We start from the raw sequence: 27,886 nt of genomic DNA on the forward strand, positions 1-27,886 counted from the left end.
TGTCGTGACAAGACTACAGTGGTTTATGTTGGAGGACTTGTTTGTTGTCGCGCTCCTGTGATTTTTTTTCTACGCATCCTTGCAAGTGATTGACAGCTCAGGGGTTGGGCTGTTAGCAGATGCTATACTGGTGAATTCCAAACGAAATTCAGATGCTAAAGTAAACATACAGTAGGCCAGTTTGTAATAATAATAAACCTGCTGAAAAGGTGAAATGTCAAATATGGTCAGGGTGATGGGAACAGTGAAGAAAGTGAAGGGCCTCATGGCAGTGTGCCTTCATCTCATGTTATTTTTGTGCATGAAACTCTTACCAGGTCGAAGTGGGTGCTGGTTCAGTGAATTGCATAATTGCACATTGCTGACGATTAACATATTGGTGCAGGAATTGTACATGTTACCATTTTGTTACAGGGTTCTCCTATTAATTCTAGACCACCTTTGCACCCAGTTGCTATTAATATAGCAGTTTGCTACTTGAATGTTTTCAGCTGGAGTGCTAATGTTTAACCATTAACTTCTAAGTGAACAGGGCGAATGACGTCCACCCCTGTAGATTAGGATCTGTATTATTCTTTAACTAGAGCTCTAACACCTGTTCTAACTGTGTGTTAGTCTGTGCATCGTGGATCTTAAACCCATTTGGTAGTTTTCATAATTATGTGGCCCAGTGTGAACATACAATTATACAGAGTTGGAAAGTAACACCTACTCAAGCACTGTACTTAAGTACAATTCTGAGATCTGTCTACTTTATACTTTGCTAAATTTTAGAATAAAATATTGTACTTTTTACTCACTACACTTATTTGATAACTGTAGTTACATTTCAGAAAGAGATCAATAAAACGAATGAAAATGTATGTCAGCCTATTAAAAATGGAAGATGTCTGCGTGAACTCAGTGTCAACATCACAGCTTCTTACTGTCCCAGAGCTAACGTTTACACGCTGCACTCAATGTTTTGGGGGATGTGTTGTTTCAGCGTACAGTGTAAAGCACTGCAACTGACAATTTACTTCCTGATAAACCCTGTCAAGCAGCTTAAGAATACTGGTGTCTTGCCAACATCATGGTTTTTCAGTGAACTCATTTGCAAAACGGTTTTAAGAAAAACATATACAGGTTATAAAATACAGACTGTGAACGCTGATAAACAGCTTACAGTAAAAGCAGTTTAGCCTTGACCATCAGTCAACTGTTCAATAGGCTACTATTTGCTGGATGAATAAATGTAGTATATCCGAGGGGAAAACAATCACTGACTGTATATATTGTAACTGTACAGGAGTGAATATAGGAGGTAGTACGTGTACAAATATTTAATTATAGGGCTGCAGACAGCGGTAGACTTGCAATGGTTCAAAATATTTCAGAATAAAGATGTAAAAAGTTTGAACACATGACAAATACCACACAGCAAAGACTCCCATGCAAATTTGTTCCTGTCAACAGCAGTAGTACAGTTTGCCACCTGTGCTTTAACAGCACTTTCAAACATTAAAAGTTTTCAAGAGAAAGTGAGGTATGATTTGCAACTACATTTTCATAGCAGTTAACATATTTACAAGACAGGTGTTCACCGTGGCTTCAGTCATGAGAGCAACATAAAGAGGCTCTGTCTTGATATGCAAAAGAGGTGGAGACATTTTTGACATGGTGTCAAGTAATGAATAGTTCTTAGTGAGTGACGGGATCTGAAGTGCTCACAATGGAACACCAGCTCCTGTGTCTCGAGTACGCATCATGTTTCCAGCGCAACAAAAGTTCTGTCCCTGACAGACACGTGAAACTTTAGATTCAAGCCTCTTTGCTGCCTATGGCCGCTCATGGAGAGATTCATGCTCTTGTATAGTCCATGGCTCTGCAACATGAACTCCCAGTGGCAACTTGAGCCTGCTCCGTCTTAGCTGATGTCATTTTCTGATGTGACGGCCCCTGCATTTTGAGGCAGCAGTGTTTGGAGCCTGTAGGCGAGCCGTCGTGCCAGCCATATTGACAAGACTTTAGTCAAGAGTCTGGGCCAGCAGTGCCATCTAGCTTTACCAGTTGTTGCCTGTCTCCTCATCCCTCCCAGCTCCTGTATTAACCCCCTGAAGTCCTGCGGTAAGCAATAGCGAGGGATACCTCTGAGGGCCTTTGGGATGTCCCTGCTGTGGCCAAGGCCCTGAAAATAGACAACAGCAACTCCTTGACCTTTGCACTGCTGCAGTGACCCCTCTAGGCAGCAAAGAGCAGCTGCAAACACTGGTGTTATCACTGCAGAGGGCGCCTTCTGTGGGTACCGGTTTTCATCATCATATAATTTAATACAGTCAGTTCCTGTCACTTTTTCTTTTTTGCATTTAACCAGTCTTTTTCTATCTAGTTTATAATCCTCTTCCACACATACTCTGATTTTCACATGTCTCACATCTGCTTTGTTGCTGTCTTTCTTATCCTTGTTTGACCTCTCCTCCCTCTGCTTCTCATAGGTTTTCTTGGCCTCAGGACTCCAAATAATCAGCACTTTCCCTTGTGCCTTACGCACTACTTCCCACTGCCCGTAGAGCCAGGGAAGAGGACCCAGATCTGCCACTGCAGTCCCTGTCTCAGCCGCAGCCTGCCTTTGTGAGCTTTGGGCCCAAAGGGCTAAGTGTACTGTGGCACTTAGCTCCTCTTGCAGGATTGAGGCTAATGTGCACACAGCAGAGACATGGGCTGACTGCTCCGATGAGCACACCAGCAGCACTGGCTTCTGGATATACAGCCAACCTAGAAATATGAGAAAAGACAGGGGAAGACAAAAAATAAAAAAAGAGATCATGGATCATTTTCTAAATTTTAGTTATTCCTTAAAGGTGGTAATTTTGGCACAGTTGCTATTAGCCCAACACCAACCCTCCAAAAAACCCAAAAGGAATCTATTGAGGCAATGCAACAGAGAAATTAAAACAAAGATAAAAACACACACAGTCAAAGATTCAGACAATGATTTTCAAATGAAATGAACCAGTGCATTAAATGTGTTCTGAACTAACCTGCAGCTCCACTCTGGGTGAGCTGGTGAATGAAACGTCCCAGCAGTGCAATAATAATCACAAATATCAAAGCTACCACTGTGTATAAGCCACATCTGTTGCGCGTGTCTGTGGGAAACAAAGGGCAGGGGATCTATTAAGTTTGCAGGAGCTGTGTGTGTGTGTGTGTGTGTGTGTGTGTGTGTGTGTGTGTGTGTGTGTGTGTGTGAACGTGTGGAGAGACACACTGTGGGAAACAAAGGGCAGGGGATCTATTAAGTTTGCAGGAGCTGTGTGTGTGTGTGTGTGTGTGTGTGTGTGTGTGTGTGTGTGTGTGTGTGTGCATGCAAGCATGAAGTGAAACACAAAAGTGTATGTACTAGTACTGTATACTTGGGCTCATGTGAGTACATCTGGAGTATACTTACAGTCTGGACACAGAATTCTTCTTCCATGAAAAGCAGGATCTGACTGCCACACCTGCGACAAACAGATTGGAAGAATGAGAAGAACAAAAAAGTAAATGTACCATGTCCTGAAACCCCTTTCTCAGTCTTGCCCAAAATTGTCACATGCACTTTACCTGTACGCACGGCTTCAGAACAAGATGGTGAGGAAGCACATTGATCCTTGCTTCAGTCATACTCCCCTCCTGCGAAATGGATGAGAACAGTCACAAATTTACTCACATCAACATTAAAATACAGATCAGGCTTTACCTCGTTCTGTCTCACAAACATATATATATATATATATGCGTACCACTGTTAGTGTGCTGACTGGCCCCGTGGGCGCACATCCCATCTCATTAAGGACGCACAACTGAGCCGAGAACATTGCTGGGACAGAAGAGGAGAGCGACACAAACACACTCTGTCTGCCCAGTGTAATAGCCACCTCCCATGAAGACATATCTGTGAAGGACAAGGGGGAGAGAGAGTCAGGAAAAGGAAACAGACAAACTTATCAAAGTCAGAAGAAAAAGTAATAAATCAACTTACCAGCCTCGAAGGGACATGAGATATTATATCTGCCTTGATGAAAAAACTGCAAAATGAAGCACAATTATGTGAATCTACAACTAAACAGCTGACAACTGTATTTTTCAATGGAAGCACATCTAGCTGCTTCTCACCTGCACACACATCTGAGGGTGTTTGTCCACTGTTGATGTGTTGTATATCTGTCGAGCAGACACAGCGGGTGTTAGAGAAAGCTTTATTATATGAGGAGTCTATCACTGATAGACCAAACTTACCAGGCTTGTTCCATCTTCTTGACCCTTCAGCGTGGAGTTGAGTACAGGTGTGCAGAGCTGTTCGTGTTGCCTCCAGCAGAGGGAGGCAGAGATCTTCAGGTCACTGGCAGGACATAGCGAGTGCCAAATCACACTTGAATCATACAGTGTGACATTAGAGGAGAGCCAAACATCTGCAACATCTGTTGAGGCCACATGGACACAGATGTTCACAACGCTATGACAGCAGATACCTGACAGGTTTATCCAGGATGCAGTTCTGGGTAAACCTACCAGATTTTAATTTACCAGCATAATTAACAGTATACTGTATCATAGCATAAACAGCATCACACTGTACAGTGCATGATTCTGTACATGAAAGTGCATGAAGAGCCAGTTTTATCATCAGATCACGCAGAGAGTTTTGGACTTATGTGCTGAGGTTTTGCGCTCTTTGTCCCTGTATCATCCCATTCTGGTACAACTGATGGCAAAGTGTTAGTTAAGAAAATTGATGCCATTCCCAAGATACAGTACAAGTTTATGAGGGGTCTTGTCACAGGCTAGATGTGCCCTCCGCTTCCAGTCCTTATGCTCAGCTTTAGTCTTACATCGACCGTACACAGTGGAGATTGGTATTGATCTTCTTATTTAACTCTCAGCAAGAATAAGCAAAATGTGGAACTATTCCTTTAAATTAGTGCCACTTAAAGTGCAAAAAATTACACATGAAAAACTCTAGAGCAACATGTCGTCCCAGAAACAATGCACTCTAAATCTTTGGCAGCAGTTCCAGTGAAAGGAAAGGGAGATGGCTCCAGAATCCTTTGATCAGCCATAGTCTGAACTATCTCTGTGATTGTGTTCAGTGTTAAAAATGGACAGATAGAAATAACACAAGCAGTACAGCATGAACTGTAACAAGACCTAAATAATATCCTCTGCTCAAATTTCTGATGTTGTGAATAACTTTAAGGCATCACTGAAAAAAAAGGGGACCACCCCTCTTTTGTATATCTGAATCATAGTGCAGTTGTCAATTATAAAACATCAGTAAAATAAAAACTTCTAAAATGAGCTGTCTTTGTAAAATGTTTCCCCCCCCCCCACTCCCAGTCTGACTCTGTCATGAATCATCACTTACCAGCAAGTCGTTCATCTTGAAATGGACACTTCTTATTACGTCGGGCATCTCTGTATGTGTAAAATACCTGTCAGCCCAAACAAGACATCCAGGAATGAATACGCACCACAGTAATTCAACAACATAATAACAATACTGCCTGTATCAAAAGGTTACATGAAGCTCACAGTACCTCCACACACAGACAGGGCAGCAGGAAAGGGATGCTAAGATGAGCTGACTGAGACTGAGATGGATCAATCTGGAAAAAAAAATATATAAATACATTACAGGAAAAAAACTTGCCTTGTCTTGTCTTTACTGTGTACAACCAGAAGTGCATACAAACAGGTATGTGTGCCACTAATACTTACAGTATAGAGGCAACGTGGCCCACCGAGGCCACCGAAGCAGATGGCTCCATTTGTATTGTAACACCATCGGGCGTACACTTTGTACCCAGGCTCCACGGTTACAGTGATGTTTTTAGACAATGGAGTCACAGACAGATTAAAGTCTGGTACGGGATCTAACTTGCACAAACAAATAACAACAGGATGTGAGCATCATTCTTGACAAATGGTTCGACTGAAGGAAACACCTGGATACATCCGTTGAGAAACATAACAAATGCAGATGTCAGTGTTCCAGCAATAGAAGAACCATGCTGATGCTGATGGACATGCTGTGCTGTTATGCTGTTTTTCATTTTGCAATATGAAGAAGCTCACTTAATGAATTATGCAGCCCACTGTTATAACTATCTGTTTGCTTTCTTTTGTTTATAATGATGCTTTGAAGTATGGCAGTACACTTTTCATATTTTGAGGGGTTTTAAATGATTGAAACAGGAAATATTGTGTTGCTACAGTATGGTCTACAACTTCAACCCTTTTGCAACATACCACTGGATGCTCAGACAACTGTCACTTTGATACTAAGAAAACCTTAAAACATGATGATTCTTGGGAGTGTGTTTATTCTGTACACTGATCAGCCATAAGATTATGACCACTGACAGGAATAACACTGATTGTCTTGTTACAGTGGTAGCTGTCAGTGTGTGGGGTATAATAGGCAGCAAGTGAACATTCAGTTGATGTGATGGAAGCAGAAAAAACAGGCAAGTGTAAGAATCTGAGTGACTTTGACAAGGACCAGACTGTGATGCTGACGACTAGGTCAGAGCATCTCCCACACTGCAGGTCTTTAACTCTAACTTGTCCTCACGACCACCATTTTCACTCCTTGAACATGTTTTTTCACAGAATGCTAGACAAATTTGCGCTCTTTCTGACAGTTTAACTATGGTAGCAAATATATTCACACAAGATGCGCTGTGAGCCGCAGAGTGACACGAGTACCAGCCAACTGCCTCACCGACTCTCATGTACACAGTATTAAGAAGGTGGTAATAATGTTATGGCTGATGGTGTAATTTTTAAGCAAATCTTTGGATGTTTATTCATGATGGACATCAGAGATGTGATGGGTAAGGATATCCTCAGAAAGTCATGCCGAAGCAATAAATATGTGCATCGTGTCTTCAGACTGAGTTACAGGCTGCTCTATGAAGACAGCATGAGAGAATTAATGGACAGATAAACCTAAAAGGTCCAATGTGACATCTGATGACAGAAATCTTAAACTGTACCTCGCACCGTGTAACTGTCACTGCAGCTTGTTGATGCTGTACTGTAGGTCACGGAAACAGTGCTTCCTGCTTCAGCCTTGACACATTTATGCATAAACACCCACTGAAATTAGTACAAAAATAGACCAGCATCAACACAGTCATTCTCATAAAACCAGCATATTACAGGCTAAGACTGGAAAGTTGATCTTACCATGGTAACACTGGTGATTCCTACCATGGTAACACTGGTGTTTCCATGTGTCGACTGCTGTGCGACGCACTTTACCCGTGTATGAAGATTTCTCTTGCTACACTAAAAAAAGAGGGAACAGAAAAGGAGCAAAGAGATGTATTCTACCTCAAAATGACATTTTATACATATGCAGAGTTTAGGGGCAGGTGCATAGTCCAACCTTTTTCTTTTTGTTCATGGTTGGGCTAAATATCTCTACAAATGATGAATGGATTTCAATCTTGGGGCCCCTACATAAGTCTGAAAAAAAAACAATGAGACACATTTTTCAATATTTAATCAGCCATAATGAGGGATTTGGAAAGGTTGAAATGTATAATCTGTGTGTACAAGACAACAAAATGAACTTTGGAGCTAGAGTTTGACTATTACCATCAGTCGTCATCCAAACACGGACAGTGACACATTGAGAATAAGAGTGGGAAGTATTAGGAAGCTGGACAGGGCCTGGGGTCAGTTTGACAGAACAGCCTCCTTCAACATGTCCTGTGCAGACAGTGGAGTATTAGGACAGCAGGCTGAAACGAGTTTAGGGTCTAAGTAATGAAAATCCACAACAATTACAAAACTCACCATTTAGATTTTCCATCTACGGTAAAGATAAGGGAGGATAGAGAAGAACACAAGTTTAGAAACTGCCAAACATTAACAAAGCAGCATCTACCCACCCTGAACTTATCACCACAAAAACAAACCCGGGCGCTTTCGTATGTAATTTGTGGATATACACTCATAAACAATTAAAGGTCGTTTCCCCCTTACTTATTACCACTCCACAGCATTTCCATTGTCCAATGTGAACCAACAGTGGTCTTAAACTCACCTGACATGTTGGGGTACATTCCAGCAGAAGAGGAGACACCACTGCGGTGAGAAATAGCAGCGCGGTGCCAAGACGCATTTTAAACATCGAATATTTATCCAAATTATAAAATATTCCCAAAATTAAAAGCCAGGATGTCGTGCGGGGTGTTTATTCGCTCGGTCATGTAGCCGGTTTTTGCTGGTAAGAGCGTAAAGTTGTGCCGAGATTCCTCAGACTGGTGCTGTTTGTGAACACCCGGGGGAAACGACAGACGCATGAACGGTGTCTCTTACCCACCGCACACAGCCTACTTGTTTCTCAGGCTCCCAGGCCGTGCACTTAACTAAAACACTTGGGCGTTTGTTTAGAAAATTGCATGAATAATCAGGGCCACATCAGCACCGCCTCTTACCAAAGCCTCGGCAACAGCAGGGAGGCAGGAGCATCAAGGACTGTCTGACTGTTTCCCTTTAGTTGAACCTGAAACAAACCCAGTGTGCTACAGTCATCCATGGTTAGCAGACCATGCATTCTAATGGCTTTTGGTGATCCCCTGATCCTTTTGTCTAGCGCAGCTATGAGGCTATGAAATATTTCTAAACTATTGGATGCACTGCTATGAAAGCTGGCACCTACATTCATGTCCCCCCTCAGAATATACTGTTATAACTGGGTGAGCCTATGAATATCTCCACCATCAGGTCAAAATCTGGCAAATGTTAACATGCTAAAGAAACAAATATATATAAATACAAACAAGAATTTCTGCACACCAGGATAGGCACAATGTTTAATGATTTGGTCATACACTTTCTTCAGCAGAGGCTCTGAAGAATGTCTGCAAAGGAAATACTGTACATTTAAATATTCTTTCATTGTAGTTCATTTGTGGGGTGTATGAACGGTGGCTTGTACTGTGCTGTGGACAGGTTGTGCGTTAAGATCTACACTATAACTGAAAACCGCATGTAATTAAACAGAAGCTAGCAGATCTTAGTTCAGCTTTGTTTTATATGTGTTCATCCAGGTGAGCAGGGGACAACTTAGCTCTTAAAATAAAGCTACATACAAACATATGAATGCATAAGATTGTGTTGATTTTAAGAAACTGGTGTTATTTGGTTCCTGGGTTATTTGATCAATTAAATATGTAACATACAGTCACTGGTGGAAGAAGTTCTCAGATTACTCTATTTTAGTCATTTATTGTGATTTTATTCTGCCATGTAAAGTACTTTGGTCAGCTGGATGTTGTTTTTAAAGTGCTATATAAATACATTTGATTCGATTTCATAAGTAGCAATACCACAGTCTAAAAATCCTCTGTTAGAAGTAAAAGCTGCATTCAAAACATTACTTAAGTACAAAATATAGCATAAAAACAGACTTAAAATACTAAAACTGTTCATTATTTAGAATGGTCCATGTCACCTTAGTGTATATCATATTACTGAATTATAATTGCTGGGGTGTTAGTGTAGACATCACATTTTGTTGCAAGTGGTAAAGGGGGAGCTAGTTTTAACCAGATTATATTCTTATAATCTGAAGTACTATATATACTGCTGGGTATCTAGTGAATGTTCCACCAGAGACCAATAAAGTGATGATGCTGACAGGATTCAGCTGATGTAAAAGTTACAGCTGAAATGGAAAAAAGAAAACAGGTGATAACCTGTTTCCACAACACCATAAGATCACCCCCTGCCACAACTACTGATGCTTATCAGTTGTTTCCACTCACATTATGAGTACTGCTCAGAACAGGAAACAAGGCAGCTTTACTGTACTGAGAGGGTTGTTGCTTTGGTTTCAAATCTGAAGCCGTAGATGTTGTGGTAAGTAGGTGTTCTAGTTGAGTGGGGGATCTTTACCCTGTGCGGAAAGATTGATTAAACATTCTGGCTTGTTGAGAGGAAATCCATACTCACTGTCATCACTGCCAAATTAACTCATATAGAAACCAGTAATGTAAACAGTCAATTTTTTTTTTTTTTAAATGTAGATTGCAAATGTTTTTGTAAAGCGTGTCTGAGCAGCAAGTCTGTCTTAACATACCATGAAAGAGCAAGAAACCTGCAGAAGCAGTGTGAGGCACATGTGGTCAGTGGTTCGAACTCTACTTTACCTGTGACACCATCACATAAAAGTCATCCACTAACACTTAAAAGGAGTGTTTTCAGCTTGGTAAACATTAGAGCGCAGTATAAGCCACACTTCTGGTGATGCAACTCCTTTGGATATGATGAAGAAAACGGCATTGGGCAATGCAGTGTGTTTCTTCACTGTGCCAGATGTTGTGACACATATAGTGTGTGCACTTTTATAAGAGGACATTAACTTGAGTATTTAAGCCAAAATCAATATAACATGCACCAATCAGCCATAACATTATGACCACTGACAGGAATAACACTGATTATCTCGTTACAGTGGCACCTGTCAGTGTGTTAGGTACATTAGGCAGCAGGTGAACATTCAGTCCTCGAAGCTGATGTGTTGGAAGCAAAAAAAGGCCACCAAGGTTAAGGATCTGAGTGACTTTGACAAGGACCCAACTGTGCTGGCTAGACGGGTCAGAACATCTCCCACACTGCAGGTGTTTCCTATCTTTCAGATTGTTGTCCAATGTCCGTGATGCCAAAGAGAAATCTGTGATTGTTAAGGTCTGATGTGAACTAAACCAATTGAGGCAAATCATCCCAATGATTATTTATTAGTACAATAATTCTAAGCAGTTCAATAATTTGAAAGATAGGAAACAGAATCAGTCTCTACATAAAAAATAAACAATAGTATTAGATATGAGAATTGTCCAAGATTCAGTCAGTCACTGTTGGCCCTACAGTACAGTCCAAGTCCCAAACACACACACTCTATTTCACCACAGCAGCATACTACCTCTTTTTGTACACAGATCGTTTTTTGGCTCTCATCAATTCCCAAACTTGGCTTCCTGTTTTACAGTAAACAGCTTGGCTATTACGTGTCATTGCCCTTTTTAAACATGACCCTAAAAGTGAGCACATGAACAGTTCACACAAGGCTGAAGTTATGTCCGAGTTATGTAAGCATCTTTTGACTGGCTATAAATATACTGTTAGGGGTAATCTACCTACTCAGATGGTAATCTATTACATAGTCCACATTAACCTGTAACTTGAACCACTACACAGGTCTTGTTGGGTGTTCCTGGTCTGCAGTGGTTAGCATCTACCAACTGTGTCTAAAGAAGGACAAACAGAGAACCAGCAACAGGGTCACGGACGCCCATGGCTCACTGATGACGGGGTTGATCTGCTGTAGATTAAACCTTTAAATTTCATTCATCCATTTCAAAAGATCCCATTTCGTTTGAATCTTTGTTCAAATGGGTGAAGATGAGAAATACTGCACATTGGTCTGTATGAAGAGAAACATTCAGCGGTTATAGTGGTGATATCACACCTTTCCTGAGGCGGCTGTTGAATTTGTCTAAAACATTATCTTTACTTGTCCTCACCACCACTAGTTTTCACTCCTTTTGCATAAGTTTTTCACTAAACGGTCACCAAATTTCAGATTCACAGGTGTACAGTGAGCCTCAGAGTAACACGAGTGCCAACCCAACGCTGCAGACTGTACACAGTAATGGGCAGGTGGTCATAATGTTATGGCTGATCAGTGTATACAGTACTTGTATTTGCAGTGTTGATGATCCTTTCCAAAAAGTTTTTCTTTGTTTTAATTCTACACCAAATCTCACCTGAACATTAGTGCTGTGAATTGTTATCAAAAACATACAGTGTGATAAGCAAGCACTCACTAGTTCCTTGTCAAGAATAAATAGGTGGGTCAGCAAAAAAGGAAATTCCAAAGAAATAAAAGGAAGAAATCTGAGCAAAAACAGTCCACTCTAGGACACACACACACACACACACACACGCAGGGACCACAACACGACACACACCAGTTAAAAAAACCTCAATTGTTTTTATTAAACGTCTATATTTATGCAATCTGTATATATAAAAGTTCTAAAGCCTTCAGCCTGAGACTAAGACAGACAGTGAGGCGATCATGTGTTTCAGTTTAGTCCTCATTATTCATTCAACAGCTGCCTGTGTGACACAGACATACGTTAGCAAAACCGTATAAACAGGAGACATGATGAAGACAGAGCGAAACAAAAGGACCACACAATAACGTGTAGCTGGAGAGATCAGAAGTAGTCCATGGTGAAATGAGTTTGTGGGCCTTGTAAGGTAGAAATAAGCAGAATAAATAACATGAACATTGGTTTGCCCACAGTCCAGGCTGCAGCAGTTTCTCTTTGTGCTCATCTGATCAGTGACTGGACTCTAGCACAAGGCCTGTTTGGAGGTGGGGAAAAAAGATCTGCTGGAGCAATGGCTTTCACAGCCATTGCAACCACAGGGTGTGCATTTGCTGTCCACTACATGCGCTTCCCTGTTCAAATGTAAAACTACATGTGTAAGAATGACAGGGAGAGGCAGAGCTGTGTATGCCACATAGTGTAATACTATTCTTGACTTTTTTTGAATCTGTAAACCTCTCTTTTGTTATTAAACATACATTGAGGAACAGCCTAAATCATGATTCTAACCACAGCATGATTATTATTAATACCATTTTTCTCAATTCTCTTAAATACATTATTTTAGAAGTCAGATTAAATACAGTTTAGTGTGCGTCTCGGGGCCAATGTAGTGGATTTTTTTCCCCACTTGTGTTTCTTGTGTTCTGTGATGTAGGGCTGAGCTCTCTATAGAGAAATATACTCCACAGTACCTGCAAGATACTTAAGGTTTTGTGCATTTAGTCACTGTCACTGGTTTCGCTGCTGGGATCTCCTTGCACCTTGCTGCGGTGTTGCATGGCGCGGTGGTAGGCCACCTGCACTGACTTGCGGATGTTAGATTTCCTGCCCTCCAGCATCTTCTCCTTGTCCAGCTCCTCGTCTACCCCGAGCGGCACCAGCTTAGAGCGTGGCAGCCACTGCCTGCATGCGCACAAACATACACAAGTTCAAGTGTTAATTCAATTATTTCCAGAGGTAAAATACATGTCATTTAAAGTAAAGCATACATAAAAATTAAAATTAAATACACATCATAACAGAGACATTACTAGGAAATATAGGCCACAAGTCAAGTCGTTGAAAATAAGCTCCTAGCTCTTTAACTCTTTAGAGAGTATGACCTGAAAGCAGGTGAACAGATCTCAGGGAGATTTAGAATAACACTGGCTGCTGTCATCAAGTTTCTCACCGTTCCCCCCACTCTTCAAAGTCTGAAGAAACCTTTAGCTTGTGTGATGGTGCAGCACATGAACTAAAAGACGACATGTTTTTCCCCTCCTCCACTATTCTCAAAAACCACATTTGCCCCATTTGTACTAAATGTTCTGTCATCTAGTGCTTCACAACAACTTCAACTGCAGTTTCCTTTGACCTGCATTTCCTATGACCTACAGGCAGAGTTACATGTGTGTGCACAACCAGTAATACCAGAAGCCAATTCTGCTTGTGGCTTGTATGTTTTTACTCTATTTTGCGTCATCATTTTGTAAATAAGGACAGAATTTCAGTGAAGACATAAGACCAACTTTAAAAAGGATTGGTGAAAATGTAGATGAGACAAAATGAAACGGAGCACAGACCAGGTTCTCTTGTTGTCAAAGAAGAGAACCAGGAACAGATGCTCCCTGGCCTCCTGGGTCATTTGCTCCCCAAGTTTCAGCACATCCAAAGGAGGGACAGGGATTGGTACACCGCGGTGGAACACCCCCTCCCTGGGCATCTTCGGGTCAATTATCTGCAGGCAAACAGTGGCAGGAGAAGATATACAGTCACTGACCTACAGAATTTCTTATTAAACTTGACTTTGGTCTATGTCACTTGTATTATCTACTTGTCTCTCACCAGAGCAGGGTATGAAGGATAGCCTCTGCACTTGGCCCACACCAAGTCCAGAGCTTCCAGAGAAGAATAGTCATCAGAGGTCATCCAACATCCTGACCTGGCCCGGCCACGCACCACTGTGTAAGTAGCACAAAAACAGGAACAGTCACCACTATACAACCCCACTTCTAACTAAACAACAAGACTGTTCTTTGTGTTTATTACAAGATATGCCACTTTCTTTTGAAATCTATCAAGTGAAATACTGCAATGACAAACTGTTTCTGCAATGGTGCATCAGGGCTGGTTGCAAAAGAGCCAGTTACAACCAGACTGGGTGAGAGCTATGCTAGGTGTCCTACACAGAGAGTCTTAGTTGTTATTGGAACTGCAAAATGTCGCACTTGTCAATGTGAATAATAATGTTTTTATCCGCACTATATTTAAATTTCCCTCCATCTCACAGTCAACATCTACAGCAGCTACTATGTCTACACTACATCTAGTGCTGAACATGTCATGTTTCCTATGCACGTATACTCAAGGTAAATGTAAAATTATGAACTGCAGCATAACTTGTAAGGAATATCACCACAAGCAGTCTCGTGATAAAGACATCATGTTTCCTTTGGTATCTAATATTCTGAGTCAGATCATTGATCAAATACAAGATAAGTGCAATCTTATTGGATTGGTTACAGACCCAAAGATGCTGCAGTTTGCCCGTAATGAGTTAACAACCACATTAAGATTCAAATCACTCTGAGAAGACACTCATGGTCTACATAAATAGAAACTATCTTTACATAATGACACATCAGTGTGAAAATGTGCTTACAATGTGAAACGCCCCGCGATCCTCCAACTGAGTATGAATCATTTTCTGTGCCTGAAGTTTCCTCGCTGCTGTCCTCCTGGAAGGCCGAGCGAGAGAACGAGGCCTTTCCTCTGCCCTGCTTAGACGGGGTTGTACTAAGAGAGAAGAGCCACATATAACTTTATTACAAGTGTTATAATTTTATACCTGTATCTGGTTTGGTGCTACTAAAAACAATTATCATATGCCATTAACCTCTGAATTAAAGCCCCAGTATGACTGAGATGACTGGCTGGCTGACACAGCTCTAAAACATATCTGTAAATACTTTAAAGGAATACTTTGAAGTTTTGGGAAACTTACTTATCTGCTACCACATTCGTGTCTGTGCAGTAATTATTGAACTAACTTAGTTTAGCAGATGGAAGATAGCTCTAAAGTTAATGTATAATCATAGTCACTTGATTTGTTACACTAAGCCCGAACATAAAGACATCTCAAACGTTTGGAGACACTTTCCCATTGAATTGAAGAGAAAAGTATGTCCAAATGTTTGACTGGTAGTGTACATGCTGGGAATGTTTCTTGTGGACCAGCAGCCTGGGGCAGTGACTTCCTGAAGCCTCTACTGGCTGCCCAGCAACCTCAACGTGGAGACGAGACCAGAAAGTCACTGGAAAGTTGAGTTCTTTTTAAATGTAGCATTAAGTGATCATTATTATTATTATTATTATTATTTTGCCTTTTGGAAACAGAACTCCACAACAGGCCTACAGAAACACTGACTTGACTATAAAAGTGCTTTATAAAGTTGGCGTAACTATTGTTTCATCTGTTAATAGTCAACTTAGTTGTCTGCTGTACAGTAGGTTTATCTGAGCTGGTCTTCTTGAAACAGCTTCCTCAACTGGAAACAGGGTTTGAACCATATTAGCAAATCTGGGTCTGAAACCACTGAGCTAAAGAGGACTGAAAACCTCAGATCCTTTAGAGTTGCAAAGAAGCGGAAAATGTGTCTTTGGGTTTGTTACTACAAATGACCCTTTACATGCAGTCATTTGAATCACTGGTAACATAAAAACTAGATTAAAGGAACTTCCTTTATATCTTATGTTCACTGAAAATGTTTGTAAATCAATCACCTGGTCCTGTCTGAAGCTGCACTGCTGCTGCTGCTGGTTGTGGACTCAGAGTCTGAGCTCGAGCGAGGCAGACGAGGCTCATTTCTGTACACACGGAAGCTCTCTGTCACTGGCTGGTTTCCTCCATCAAAACCATTACTTGGCAAACCTGAGGAAATGAGACAAAGATCATGAAGCGGGCCTCAAAGGTTTTAGATTAAAATCTTTTGGAACATTTGTCTACCGTACCTGGCAGCAGGTCGTCATTGTCACTGTCACTGTCTGAGCTGGAGGTGCTGTGGGGGCTGCGGGGCCTCTTCCTCTGCCTGGTTGGTGACAGCAAGGGCAGCTGAGGAGGACCAATAGGGCTTTGGCTCACCCCCACCCCAGTATAGCCAGCATCCCGGTTCTTGGGAGGGCGTCCTGGCCTTTTGGGGGGTCCGGCCATTTTTTGGTTCTTCTTGGAGAACAGCACAGACGTCCGACGGCCCACCTCTGGAGCCAGGGCAGATGAGGACACACTCAGGCCTTAAAAAGAGAGAAATTTTATATGTTAAAATGTGATCAAATTTTTATTATGTTACTTTCCATGAATAATAATTTTCATGTTGCACATAAGTGATATTTTACATCTTCCGAAATGCACCTTTTCCACCAATCTCCTGGCTGCTGCTCTCTCCCCCCTCGTTGTGGTGTCCCGCAGTGGATGGGTGATGAGGGAGAGAAGAAGCCCGGTCTCCTCCTCCCACAGACTCCCGGCCCACTATCCCAGATGACCCCTCCCGCTGGTGGGCAAGCTTCCTCTTGATAACACTGATCTCCTTTCTCAGAGCTTTGGCTCTACGAGACTGACCAATACTGTGCTTCCCTGGGCTGACCTCATCGAGACGTGTCTGCAGGTAATGCAGCTGCTCTTCCAGCGGCAGCCATCGCCTGTTCTCAGGGAGGAGAAAATCTGTGAGAGGCAGAGACAGAAAAAGGCATTTACCTTCAGAGGCAGAAAGAAAATTAAATAATGATAAAAGGATTAAAGTCAAATAGGACTAGGGAGTAACAGAGGTCTGTGTGTTTCCTGGTTGACAAAATGCTTGGCAGAATTTCTACAGATGATGGCATGTACGTTTACAGTTGTATTATTTTTCTAGTTTAAGCAATATTGATGCATCCTTTACCACATTCTGCATGTCTGCAAGACTTAACCAAAGTTAGCCTGAGGCTACTTAGAGATAGTGTTAATGGAAATTAAAATGAAATGTGAAATAGGCCAAACCAGTCTCTTCATCTAGTAACAAAGACAGCCACAATTTGGTTTTGAACTAGGGGCGTGATGAGACTTCATGCTGCAAGATCTCGTGATTTTAAAACGCCACGGTATTTCTTGCTGAGGCAAAAGCTGTACATAACAGAACCAGGCCAGCATAGAGTGTGACCATATGTTCACATTAGTCTGGCAAAAACGCAACTCCCTGGTGTGTTTTAACGTAAGGGGATGTATTGGTCCCCTGTGAGTGATTGGTCAACACAGCCCCTTTGCTGTCACCAATGCAGTGAAAGTTGAACCAGAGCCAACTTTTTCGCCACATGGGGTTGCGCCATTTTGCCAGAGCCCCCTGTGGTGCTGGGGCTGGCTGTGGTGAACACAATCCCCCATAGAAATGAATGGCTGTGTTTTTACACATTTGAAACTCAGTCTGAAGCTGAATTTATCATTTCATCTCATCTTGTTCTCATGAACCCAATATTGTGTATTGTCTCCACTTGTGAGCCAAGTGTATCATCACACCCCTATTTTAAACCAAAGGACCTATAAAATAAGAAACTTTCAAATCAAGGATTTGTGATGTTTTTAGTTTCTAAGTCACATTAATCATATACGCCATCTAGTGGTCACAAGGCCTTACTGAGCCAAAATCCTTTTGCAGCTACTTAAATTCTTACTCAGCAACTTCGTCCACATACACTGTAGTAGTATTTCGGGTGCTCAGTACTTGTGGTAAGGACTGTATTATAACTGAGACTGAAATTCAATCACTGTATAAAAAAAAAAAGGCCTAGGAGGCTACATTTTGGGATAACCCTGTTAATCCTTCCCTGTGCTTTAAAATAATCTCTACTACAATTGCCATTCATACTATAGACCTCTCTCTTCGTCCTCCTCCCATTTCTCACACCCACCTTTCTCTAATATTTCACTCACTGTTGTTCACTGTTCATTCAGTGATTTAAAGCACCAGTGTAAACGATCTTCTGGTTTGTAGCCTGCCAAATGTTCCTGAACTGTGAGTGACTGGAATTTTAAAACATATTTTATCTTCTCCAAATGTAATTAGTTACAAAATGTGGTTGCCAAACCTTTTGAAATGTTTTTCCTCTAATCTAGATTTTTATTTGATGCTTAACAACATTTTGCCTTCCACAAAGTCCACAACCAAAGCGAAAAATGATCACATACCATCTTCGTTGGAAGACAATGGTCGGTCTCGCTCACGCTCCCTGTCTCGATCCCGCTCCTGCTCCCTCTCTCGGTCTCGCTCTTGGTCACGCCGACTGTCTGGGCTCGGCTCTCGGTGGAGGTGCAGGCCAGTCTCATAGTCAAAGCCGATTCGTTCAGCCTGGCGTCTGGCAGTTCTTATGATGGCCCCGCCCATCTCTCTGAGACGCAGGGCAGCACGATAAAAGACCGTATCCTTGGCATTATACTTTAGGCAGTTGTTGACAATGAGGCCGAAGTCTGCCTCAAAGGCCTCAAAGGTGAGGTAGCGATGGTCCTCTAGCAGGTTCCACATGGTCTGGAAGTCCATTGGAGTGTCAATATGGTCCAGGTAGTCTGGTACCTGGACAGGAGCAGATAAGAGATTAGAAAAAAATCACCACCCACAAGTCCTAATAATCCTTTGAATTTTCAGTGCAAATGTGAGTGAAAAAAGTTGTTACTAAAATGAAACGTAATTATACTAACAAGTTGGAATCGGAGTTGAACTAATACTGTACCGTTGAGCCCAATACCAAAGTCAGATAACCTCTCAGAAGGGTTTAACAAATATTGTCCAGTATAAGCTTGTAAAGGCAGAATATGTGGTAGATGTGTTGTACTGGATAGCATTAGGTCGTATAGGTGTACCAAATAAAACGGCCACAGAGTGCATTGTACAAATGAATACTGGATTGCATCAACTAAGTTTTACAAATAAAATAAAAGAAGCAAATAAATCAAGATGGGTTCAGAGGTCATAGTTTAACACAATATATACTAATGTAATTAGTCCGATTTCTGATGATATGAAAAGTGGACGGGTAATGTAAATGTGAGTATGTGTGACTGAGTCTACTTACCTCTGCCAGTGGTACAGGCTCAGTGAAAAAGTTGTTAGTGTCTCTCTCCTGTAACTGTTCCAGTGTACTCCTTAACAGCACCAGGAAAGGAGTCAGCTGCATCTCCAGCGCCATCTGCTGCACTTTAATCTGAACACAGACACATTTTTAACAATATCTACCTGCTGACAGAATATATATATTAAAAAGTGCTGGGATGTGAAATCTGTGCAGTAAGAAATGTGTGTTTATGAGTGTACACCAGTTCAATTCAAATTTACATGTGCACCCATACACTCATGTGACAGCACTGGAATGCCTGTGTGAAGGAAAAGTCTTGCTCTTCATTCAGACAGTTCATATGGGAGACTCATTCCAATAGCACAATGACCTCACAGTGTATGGTGTGTATGCACTGATGTGGTTTGCAGATAATGAGTGCAACTGTTTTCTTAGCTGATTCATAACTGTTTGGTGTGTCAGAGCTTCCCAACAGTACAAGACCCTCCCACGCTCTCCAAGACCTAACCACAACAAATAAATATTTAACCTTTGAGAAAAACTGAAATGAATGAAAAGCTCCAAAGAAGCAGAAAAACAAAGTATATAAAAATAGCTAAAAATTATTTTTAGATTGAAGCGGCATCTCAGTGCCTGCTTGGGAGCACGTACAACCCAACACTATATAGTGCATACTACACGGGTCACTAATAACCTAGTGTAAATGCTAGTATTAGGTTTCGATACCTGTCAGTGACAGAACCAAATCCGATTTTGTCTCACCGTCTCCCTCTTGAGTTTTTCTCTCTTGCGTATGAGCTCCACAAGCAGCCTGGCTCTCTCCAGGTCATGTCGCAGTCTCTGCCATGCCTTCAGCTGTTCCTTTAAGGCAGTCTGTTTCTCCTCGCTGTCCCTCTGCACCACCAAGAGAAATAAACCCACAAACAGGTTGAATAACTGAACGACACATGCGCAGAATTACAGTAACATACACTGAAATGACTTACTGAAGGAAGTTGTGAAGGAGGCTGCGGTGGGAAAGGGTCAATATGTCGTTGTGACTGTAGGTGAGTCTGGAGCCGGCGCAGCAGAGGTACACCGTTGCGACTTTGCCTCTTCAGGGTCCAGTAGCTGTGAAGTCGCTGCATGAACTGGCCCTTTCTGGGTACCGTTAAGTTACTGGTGATTTTGCTTAGCCTGAAGAAAACAAACACTATAAGTCTTGTACTCCCATGATATAAATGCAACATTTTCTTTACTGAATATAAGAAGAGTCTCCATTAGAGAAGAGTAGTAAACAGTGCAGCACATCTAGTAGGCAATGAAGAAAAAAAAAACCATGATATTGAACCTAAGTCATCCTAACAAGTGATGTTTCCATATACACCTGGTGTTCCACATACAGCTGTATATAAAAAAGGAAAAAAGCCATATGTGCTGGCAGGAGGTGTGAAGAACTTGAAGTAAATTTGGAAGCTGTAGTTTGTACATGCCTGTGAGGAGGTATGCAGGGTACAGACACCACTGGTGCAGCAGCTCTCCTCTCTGCTAAGATCTTCCTTGCTCTCTTCATCTTCAGCCTGGATTTTGCTTTCGCCCTTTTGGCTCGCTCAGAGCTCCAGCCCTTGGAGTCATCATCATGACCGATGCTGGGCTCGTCATCCTCCTCCAGCTCTCCTTCACTGTGAGACGAACCCATGCTGGCCCCGCCAACCCCTCCCAAAGGTTGGGCTGATCCTGGGGGTGTGTGAATGTCACAGTAAGCCGTCTTACGGACGCTGAAAGAGGTGCCATTGGCTCCAGTCTCTCTGACAGGCTCCATTTTCATGTAGAGGCCTGCCTGCTGGGCACACGTAACATGGAAGGCTGTGTAACAGTTGGCTTTGTGACACTGGATGCAGGCGCCTGAACCACGCTGCTTGCAGATGTAGCAGGTGAGCTTCCAGCGTGCAGGAGGGATGTGCTCAATACTATCGATTGGTTCCAGAAAGACTGTGTTAGCAAAGCAGACCTGGGAAAAGCAGCAATGGTTAGGTTAGTAATAAGGTAGTCTGACGGATCACTGCCAAACTGTACATTAACAGATGACATTCAGCTGGCTTTGTATCATTTCAGTTGTTAGAGCCGTGAAAACATCAAGATACAGTGTATGTAAGATACGTCACATTCTGAAAATATCTATGCAGCACCTTTATATTATCCAGTTAATAATATTAAATCCTTACACTGTGGAAAATAAAGCAACTCTGATGTTGAAGAACAGACTAACGAAGATGATTATGTAATTCAAATCAAACATGCACATAATCGGGTACAGATTACCTCTGGGATCCAGAGGGCACACACTACGTGTGCCCAGCGTGCATCATCTGTCTGTTTGAAAGCTCCTCCCTTGTTGGGACAGAGAGCACAGTCCACTGCTCGACTTGGAGACTGCAGGCAGCGACGACAGAGCCACTGGCCCTCTGGAATGTAGGGAACACCATAGCACTCTTGGTGTACTGCCAGGTTACACATGTCACAGAACAGGATCACATTGCTGTTCTGACACTCTCCGTCATTACAGATGCAGCATACAGCATCCTCATCGATTAGGGTATTGGGGTCCACCTGAGGGAAAGGAGCGTGAACAGAGATCAGTTTCTATATGATCCGGTGTTAAAATACAATCTTCACCTCAGTATCCATGCTCAGGTACCTTGTTATGGCTCTCAAAGTAGGACTCCTTCTCTAAGCGGTCCATGAGGTACTCAAACACCTCCTGAGGGATGGGTGTAACTCCATCACGCCGCCGCTTGTCGTTCATGATGTCAAGCCAGATGTAATCCTCCTCATCAATGTCATACTCCACCTCCTCATCCAGCTCCTCCACAGACTTATCAATATACCTGAACACCAGAGTTAGAGAGAAGAGGAAGATGTGTATAATTATACACAGTACAAAGAAGAAAATAAGTTGAATTAATTGGGAGTATAGAATTATCACAAACTTCAACCTGAAAGAGGAACTAACAATAGAATAATACCAGCAATCTGAGGTGAAGTTAAGTTTCTGATACATGTTTGACAATGAGCTGTACAACTGCAAACAAACTAGTGACTGGGTGTGTAAACATGTCTTTCAAATATTTGTGACTCACCAAAAGTATAGTACGTTTTAAAAAAAGATGCTTCCTCAAGTTGCCTTTGTCTTTAAAATGCCTGTGATGTACTTAAAAATAATCCTGCTTCTAATCCTTATAACTTCTATGTAATTATCAATGAACCAGCTCCTAAGTCTCAGTGCAGACCTGTAGTAAGATGACGGCCGAGGAGGGGCGTCAGGTCTCTCTTGGTCCAGTTCTCTGAACACCGCCTCGGGGAGCTTGACTGCAGGTCCAGACTGAGCGCTGTGATGATATGAGCCATCCTTCTTCTTTTCTTTACTCTTATGCTTCCCAGACTTTGGGGTGGCTTTGCCCCCATTAGAAGATAGAATATCAGACCGGTCCTTGCCACTTCCTCCTACCTCGCTACCACCGGCTCCACCATCATTCCCATTACACACACCTCCACCACTACCAGCAGCGCCAGATGGTGGAGCATTGTCCGCATCGCTGTCTTCCTCTGACACCACATCAATGTTCTCAAAGATGCTAACACGATGAATGCGTCCTTGAATCTCCAGCTCAACCATACGCTGTGCCTGGGCATAGGTCATTGTCTCTCTGCCCGGGGAGTGTGAGCGCTCTGACTGGTTGGGGCTACCAGGGGTGTTCCCCCCGTGTCCCGCTCCTCGACCTCCATTACCGCCGTCATCAGTATCTCCTGACCCAGCCAGTGAGGCACGAGGAGGCCGTCCCTTTCTTTTCTTTTGGGGTACAGTCTGTGCAGGAGTTGGGTTGTCATGGTCATAGTGGTAAAGGTGATACTCGATGCCACTGTAGCTCTTGTAAACCTTACGACAAGTCTCCACGGGGCACTCATAAGGGGGCTTGGTGGCCCGCAGATTGTGACAGAAGGTCTTTACATCAAAGTCCAGCCCCATTGTGCCAATGGCCACTGCTGGGACAGATGCTGTCCAAGTTTACATCTGAAACAGAGGAACACAAAGGAGAATGATGGGAGGATCAATTACTGAGACTTCATTATACAATACATTAAATACCAGGCAGCTCCTGCCACTGAACTGTAGCTGTTAGAGACAGCAGTCTAGACAAATCGTGCCTACACACTGTGCACCTGTTATGGTGCAGTCACGTGATCATGTCCCCTTCTCCCAGTGGCAAACAAATTATTTTTCCGTGTCCCAGTAACAGGTGCAGTTTAGTGTTAGGCCAATATTTTGCTTCTGCTGCTAACCAACGTTTCAATTGTTTTCGGTCATCGTGCAGTGAAACAAATGGCTCAACTGTTTAGTTTACAGTGAATTCAAGCTTGTTTACAGCCCATCAGGCTAGTAAGAAAAAACCAATCAGGATAGGTAGTGCACAGTTCTAGGTTTAGCTTGAAACACAAAAGATTTGCCTTCTAATCCTGCTAACGTTAGCTTTAGCATTTTGCTTCTGCTTCCTCCTCAAACAATTCAACAATGTAGCCTGGCGGTGGTAGCCAGCAAGCTAACAGCAGCTAGCAACAACGCCACTTCACTTTCCAAATATCACAACGTTAGCTACAAAGGGAACAGCTAACTACTGCTCCTGAAACACGCTAGCATAATTTTATATTAATTCACCGCCTTAATCGACGTTTTGTTCTTCATTCAGTCCAGTAACGTCAACCAGCTAGGTTCATTCGCGTGCTACATTATAGCTGTACTCACAGGACAGACGATAGCCACAGTGTCACTGACGTTACAGAACGTGTTTAGTACAATTAATAACAAGTGATAAACAGCATTGTGCTTACTGTTACATAAAGTGTAGTCTGACTGTGGCTTAGATGACCATTAGCCCTTTTAAATTAGTGTTTCCCTCCACAATGACCTCACCCTGTGAATCCCATATACTTGGCAGCAGAATGACAGTACTGTCTGACTTCTTGAGGTTAACAGTTAACGCTACAACACTACTGCAGCATGATTTGTCATCAGCCCCGTTACTTAATCGAACAGCTAAAGTCGACCACACACTTAGTTCTCCTTCCCTGTGGCAAAATACCCCCGACTTGTGCAATAGGAGGAAAACAGCCATGCTTCAGCTGCATTGCAGCTTTAACGTTGCTACTTCGTGTTTTCTGGGTAAAATTGCCGCAAAATTACATCTACGGTGGGTTTAGCAGTAGTCCAAATGTGACCCACGTTGCCACAAAACTAGCATTTAACACTACAGACCCGGACTAGTGTTATAACTAAACACTTACTATCCCACGTTCCTCAAGACGGTGTGCTTCGGAAACCTCACACCAGGGAAGGTTTGCAGATCGATTTCATGCCATTAGACAATCCCAGATGAAATCACGGGAAGCATGGGTACAATGAAATGTTTTTATGAAGCCAAATATGATCCCGACCATTTCATTGTGTTGGGAGTAATTCAGAAACTCCGTTGAACAAAAGGGACAAACATTGCTGAAGCTAACGTTGCGCCAAAGACGCGGGTTGACACATTCGACACACAAAGCGGGATCTATTTCTCGGCTCTGGTGTTGAAATAAAGCATGTACGTACACTTTAGCCAAGATTTCACAATAACCAGTGATACTTTATTTGAAACTTTCAGAAATGGTTAATTCTTCATTTCTACTCGACCAGTATTTTCCCCCGAGGTAATTTTGCATTGGATGTCGCGAATCTGTGGTTTTGCTTCATAAAATATGGAGCCGGACTGACTGAAAAACATGGTCTGTCTGGACATCACATTTTCAAACACTTGCACAACCTCTGTTCAGGAAAAACAGGAAACCACTTTCCAATGAGAATGTTTTTTTTTTTTTTTTTATTCGTATATGTTTATACATGCTACATCCGCTTCCAGAGGTTTAGCCTACCTTATTCTGATATGGCCTCCAGAAATTAAAATGGAAATGAAAACAATGACACATACCATCAAGCCCAAAATATTTATTTATTTCTCTGTCCACATACAGTCTGTGATAAGAGTGCAGCAGGGCAGGGTGGGGTAATGCAGCGGGGCACAGCAGGCAGAAGCCATCCCAGACAGTTGAAACACGTTTTTGACAATCAGAGCGTATTCACCAGGGGGCAATATTGTTCGGGCAGGGTTCAGATAGGTCAGGTCTGCTGCTCTGTGTATTTCAACCCTATTATCATCACTGCACCCAAATTAATATGCCCACAATGGCTATTCCCTCCTCTGTTCCTTATGTGTTAGCAGCGAGGAGGGTGGAACAAAACATAGGCTACTGATACAAGTGACAGAGAACAGAAATCTCTTACTACTGGAAGTATTTCACCAAAGCAGAGGACTCTGCATAGTATTCTATAAAAGTCCAATTCAAACCGAATTGATGGAAAAATGTACATCAAAAGCAGGCCCTCCATCACCACCACCACCACCCAGGGAAACAAAATGTACAAATATAAACTACAAGAAAACTGTACATTTCACAGCTTAGCAGGATTGAAGTGCTGGACCCTTTCAAAATATGTCGAAAATGTGAATTTTTTTTTTTTTCCATAGTAGCCGTGTTGTTGATTTTTGCTTTGTGAGATATGAGATGTTGGCCATGCTGGTCAGTGATAAAAAAGAAAAGAAAAATAAAGCAGTGAAACCCACTATGTACAGTAGAATTAGAGGAGACTATAAATTGTGCAAATCTCCCACATCAAGTATCTGAATTTTTGCAATATATCATTGGAAAAAGAAAACTGAGGCTGTTTTTAAAAGCAGCCTGGGAAAAACATCAGAATTTCAACAAGACAATAACACTGTTGTGTGGGCATCTCATTTGTTTAATTTGAGAAGCCTTATTTTTAAGTACCATCTTATGCAAACTGAATGCTTAACTATACAATGGAATCACCTCAGATGATAGCAGCATCAAAAAAGTTTTAAACAAATAAGTTAAAAATGTCAGACTTAACAGGTGATTGCACAAAACACTGTGTACATACAGTGTATGCTGAGTAATAGGACAGCCAAGTTGAAGGAACATTTAGTGAATTCAGAGGTGCAGGGTGGTCTGTTATGTTTAAACTTTGCCTGTTAACTTCTGTCTGTTGCTTGGTGATTTGTGACTTTGATTTTTCCTCTTGCTCCTATTGCACACATCAGAGATAAGGCTTGTGGCAAGGCCACGATCAAAGCTTTGTGGAGGGGTTAAATTGCACTTTTAAGCTTCAAGCCTTCACATATTAACTGCTACATTCTGATCAGAACACGAGCAGAGGCATATACTGTAGAAAGAACTATGTACAGTCTATATGGCTCTGGACACTGGCTTTCCTCTGGGCACAAGGCTACAACACTGACAACTCTTGTGCTGTCCAACACATCTGTTTTCATAACAAAAAAAAAAAAAAAAGAGGCTGTGTCCAACAGAACCATTTGACCTGAAAGAGTGGATTTTGGCTGCTGGCGTACTTTTTTTTTTCCTTCTCTCATCAGTCTTCTATTAACCATTTGTCATTTGTTTCTGCAAGGCAACGGTACAGCTCCCCACTATGGCATTCCATCTGTCATGGGGTGGGAAGTAAACAAGGGTTCATACATGATTTTATTGTTTAAATAAGACCATATACTGTGTTAATAGTGCAGTACTACAAGGGCATTCGTATGTAAACCAAAAACAAGTGTCTGTAATGCACTCCAGCTACTGTCAAATGAAATAAGCTGGATGCAGACATGCTATGTTCCACAGAATGAAAAAAAATATATATATATAAATCGATGTTCAAGGCACTACATTCCATCAAATATCGTCATCATAAATACTGCCCTGTCACTGTATCCCAAACCACTGGTATTTGGATTCCAATGTAGTGTTTAAAGTGAACATAACACACAAAGGCAAAATCAATGAGAAAACTGCCATAATAAAGAATATAGTGAAATATGTTTTGTGTCTGCTGAGAAAATGTTCTGTATGGCTGAGTTTAGTCAAGACCAAAGCCAAAAAGCATTCTGTGTACACACATACTTAACATGTACTGTATAATATACAAACATACAAACACATACACACACACTCACACAGTTCATTACAGATGTGTGTTGCATAAAGAATATCAACACTCTGTCCTCTTATTTACAATATCAGATTCTGTACAGTTGCAGACTATCCTGCCCACCACACCAACAAATTTCAGTTAGCAGATCAGGTAGTCCTAGTGGTTTTTGGACAGGGGCCATTCTCATGGTTGTGCCTGACCAGAGGGTACGCTTGGATCCCTGGGTTTGCCATTGTGGCATAGGGAATCATTCTTGCAGCACCAAGCATGCTTACAGGACCAAGGGACCCTAATGGGCTAGGCATGCCAGGCCACTGCTGAGGGTAAAGAGGATTGGGAACCATACCGCCATAGGCACCTACTGGGAGAAGGTACCCTGGAGGGAGCATTGCCGAGGAGTTGGGAGCTAGTGTTGTGGGCATACCAGGGCCTACAGCAGCAGTCAACGGGCAGGAAAGAGGCAGATGGAACTTGCTGGGACCAACCTGACATTTCATCTGGAAGAAAAACGAGTTGTACAAAATAGTACATATAGGGCCTTGTAATTGCATCAAATGTCTTGGATCAA

General features: G+C 42.1%; 3 protein-coding genes across 10 annotated transcripts in view; all 3 read right to left on the reverse strand.

Annotated features, from left to right (window-relative positions):
* Positions 1-8,488, reverse strand: LOC109966134 (interleukin-17 receptor E). 2 transcript variants are annotated; one of them, XM_020610765.1, is made up of 17 exons: positions 8,075-8,488; positions 7,825-7,840; positions 7,624-7,737; positions 7,412-7,491; positions 7,234-7,311; positions 7,017-7,119; positions 5,737-5,891; positions 5,556-5,624; positions 5,384-5,450; positions 4,258-4,439; positions 4,135-4,182; positions 4,001-4,046; positions 3,762-3,913; positions 3,583-3,651; positions 3,428-3,479; positions 3,021-3,128; positions 1-2,754 (listed from the first exon to the last, which is right to left on the reverse strand). In XM_020610765.1, exons 1-17 carry the CDS (start codon positions 8,159-8,161, stop codon positions 1,907-1,909), a joined length of 2,274 nt encoding a protein of 757 aa, XP_020466421.1. In that variant the 5' UTR covers positions 8,162-8,488; the 3' UTR covers positions 1-1,906. The 2 variants fall into 2 exon arrangements, with proteins under 2 accessions (XP_020466421.1, XP_020466420.1); XM_020610764.1 differs by having other exon boundaries at positions 7,210-7,311.
* A 3,527-nt stretch (positions 8,489-12,015) lies between these two features.
* Positions 12,016-24,903, reverse strand: brpf1 (bromodomain and PHD finger containing, 1). 7 transcript variants are annotated; one of them, XM_020610720.1, is made up of 16 exons: positions 24,549-24,903; positions 22,499-23,280; positions 21,907-22,096; positions 21,531-21,818; positions 20,702-21,219; positions 20,216-20,405; positions 19,992-20,132; positions 19,230-19,358; positions 18,349-18,730; positions 16,543-16,851; positions 16,146-16,424; positions 15,918-16,065; positions 14,797-14,930; positions 13,980-14,095; positions 13,718-13,872; positions 12,016-13,058 (listed from the first exon to the last, which is right to left on the reverse strand). In XM_020610720.1, the coding sequence occupies exons 2-16, from the start codon at positions 23,233-23,235 to the stop codon at positions 12,875-12,877; spliced, it is 3,900 nt and encodes a 1,299-aa protein (XP_020466376.1). In that variant the 5' UTR covers positions 23,236-23,280; positions 24,549-24,903; the 3' UTR covers positions 12,016-12,874. The 7 variants fall into 7 exon arrangements, with proteins under 7 accessions (XP_020466376.1, XP_020466377.1, XP_020466378.1 ...); XM_020610721.1 differs by lacking the exon at positions 24,549-24,903 and adding an exon at positions 24,178-24,293; XM_020610722.1 differs by lacking the exon at positions 24,549-24,903 and adding an exon at positions 24,096-24,183.
* A 330-nt stretch (positions 24,904-25,233) lies between these two features.
* LOC109966132 (serine/threonine-protein kinase WNK2) overlaps positions 25,234-27,886 on the reverse strand; it is a 40,114-nt gene continuing 37,461 nt past the window's right edge. Inside the window, exon 31 of the mRNA XM_020610760.1 lies at positions 25,234-27,815. Coding sequence (XP_020466416.1) covers positions 27,465-27,815 — 351 coding nt within the window. The 3' untranslated portion in view covers positions 25,234-27,464. The remainder of the gene's footprint in view (positions 27,816-27,886) is intronic.

Source organism: Monopterus albus, unplaced genomic scaffold, assembly GCF_001952655.1.
Source record: "Monopterus albus unplaced genomic scaffold, M_albus_1.0 scaffold106.1, whole genome shotgun sequence".
Lineage (NCBI taxonomy): Eukaryota > Metazoa > Chordata > Actinopteri > Synbranchiformes > Synbranchidae > Monopterus > Monopterus albus.